This window comes from Gavialis gangeticus, unplaced genomic scaffold (assembly GCF_001723915.1).
Source record: "Gavialis gangeticus isolate Ggan-Ray unplaced genomic scaffold, GavGan_comp1, whole genome shotgun sequence".
Lineage (NCBI taxonomy): Eukaryota > Metazoa > Chordata > Crocodylia > Gavialidae > Gavialis > Gavialis gangeticus.
The window spans coordinates 17,955,414-17,957,743 of record NW_017729015.1 but is presented as its reverse complement, the minus strand read 5'-3'; the positions used below and the strand labels follow the sequence as shown (position 1 = coordinate 17,957,743).

General features: G+C 55.3%; 1 protein-coding gene across 1 annotated transcript; it reads right to left on the bottom strand.

The window, feature by feature from the left end:
* Nucleotides 1–451: 451 nt before the first annotated feature.
* Nucleotides 452–2,330, bottom strand: ZNF593 (zinc finger protein 593). The gene is made up of 3 exons (XM_019512464.1): nucleotides 2,091–2,330; nucleotides 1,706–1,768; nucleotides 452–1,001 (listed from the first exon to the last, which is right to left on the bottom strand). Exons 1-3 carry the CDS (start codon nucleotides 2,285–2,287, stop codon nucleotides 872–874), a joined length of 390 nt encoding a protein of 129 aa, XP_019368009.1. The 5' UTR covers nucleotides 2,288–2,330; the 3' UTR covers nucleotides 452–871.

The following is a 2,330-nucleotide window of genomic DNA, read 5'->3' as shown; positions in this document are numbered from 1 at the left end:
CCTGCTACGTCCGTCTGCATTCAACAGATGTGCCGTGGATTTATATAGTGCCACAGATGCCAGAGATGGAAGAAGCCCGATACGGCATATTCCCAGGACAGGAAAGAACGAGATTGGAGTGTGACAAGGACACAAGGAAGTGGCTCAGGGTGTCAAATACAACAGATCTGACTAAGAACAGATCTTGGGGGAATTTAAAGTGACCAAGCCCAAAGCTACTCTCATCCCTTTCTTTGCTTCAAGGGCCCCGCAACTTCTTAAAGCTGCTTGCAGACAATTCAAAACCAGCCTCTTCAGAGTAAGAGCTTGAGACAGAGAGAGGAGGCCCCATCTGGAGAAGCAGCCGACAGGGGGAAAAGCTGCTTTTGCTAGCAATGGGGTTGGTCTCCTTCCCTAAACCAGGTCCCTGATATACAAGCCAGGACAAAGCCAACAAAGAACATTCTGCTGCTCAGTTAGGAGTCACCAACCAGTTTATTTGAATAATTGAACAGGCAATTACAGAGCTCAAACTCTGAGCCAAGAGCCATTCTGCCTCCACTGCTTTGAAAACACCAGATACATAATAATCACGTCGACATCACAGCAAGAAGCAATTGCCCCTTTTCCCAGCCTCAGGCTGCCCTGTACATGCAGCCCTGCCAAGAGGAACACAATGCCCAAGTGTCTGGTCAAAGGACTCCCGCAGCCACCTCTCCCCTCATTAATTTGTTAGAGGGAACACAAGCTGACTGCTATGGGAGTCGGGGTAAGACTTGGTTTTTAGAAGCACTTGCCTAACTTAGGACAAAGCCCCATCTTGTGGCAGCGTCTCATCAAGGGCACCACCCAACACATCAGAGCAGCCTCCATTCCATTACGTCCACTGAACTCAGCTGGATTCTTCCATCTCAAGTGGCTGAGTCTGTACTTCGATCTTCTTCGGAGGGATGTAGGATCCCATCCCAGCTGCTCTCTCTGCTTCTTCCTGGGTATATGGCTCCTCACGTAGCTCCTTCAGTCTAGGAGAAAGAAAACCAAAAGAAACTCTTGAAATCCAGCGGCAAGTTCTGATCAAGAACCTGCTCTGGAAACCAAGCACCCAGGCAAGTTAGCAAGCAATGAGTCCTTGCTGCCAGCTGCATCTGGACAAAGTCTCAGCACTGGCACAGAGCTGCAAGGTACCCAGGATGGCCTAAGGGAGGGGTAATAAAAACTCCTTATAAAACACACACAAATAATATACTAAAACACACACAAGGGTCACAGCAAACAGGTACCAGAGCTGGTAGAAAGTCACAACACAGGTCACTGCGAGGCCTCTGTGAAAGCTATTCTCATTTGCATTCCCAGCACAGCAGCACCCACAGAAGCCACCTCCACTGGAGGGATAAGCAAAAGGGAAACGGTCCCTGCTGCCTCTCAAGAGGCACCTCGGCCACCCACTAGCGGGCAGACCGGCACTGCACTTCCTTAAAGCTTAAAAGGCTGAAGTGGGCATGAAATCCAGGGTTTAGCACAGAGAGCTGATCCAGACAAGAAGTTAACTACGCTACTTGTGTTACACAGGGAAGGAGGAACAGAGTCACCTATGACACAGGAATTGCTTATTCCAGAGAATCCCAAGCAAGATGGAGCTACCCGGCAGACATTTACACACCTGCGCCCACACACCCCTTTAGCAATGACTGGTGAGGACCAGCGCCCCCCGCCCCACCGGCATCACCTTCTCTTGTGAACTTTGGATCTGAAATGCTCCGTCAGGCTGCTCAGGTCCACGAAGTAGCGCCTGCGGGAGAGAAGGCAGCGGCTCAGGCAGGAGCCGATTCAGGGATGGAAAAAGAGCAGAATCAGCTCGGGGCGAAGAACGAGGGACCGGCTGTAGGACCCCTCGCCTCAGGCCGCATGGGCGCTCCCCGAGGGCCGGGGCGGGAGTGACACCAAGGGCTCCCCCAGCCCAGGCGCTGACTGTGTAGCCTCCCGGCCACAGCACGACCCAGGGGGCAGATGTGGGGGTGGAGAGGCTGGGCTCCCCACGACCACGGTGAAATCACGCGCGGGGGACAGCGCCACGCGCGGGCTCGGGGGTTACGTCACACGCGGGGACTCACGCGCAGTGCAGGCAGTAGAAGCGGGCGCTGCCGGGCAGATCCGGGTCAGGCTCCTGGTGCAGCAGCCGCGCCGCCTGCTCGGGCCGCAGGTCTGCGTGGATCTGGTCCAGGTCCTTGCGCCGCCGCTTGGTCTTCCACTGGCGCGCCAGAGAGTGCGCACGGTGCGAGCCCGTCCGCCGCGAGCTGCGCGGGGCCATGGCGGCGCAGCCCGAGACACGGGGAGACGAGGCCACTTCCACT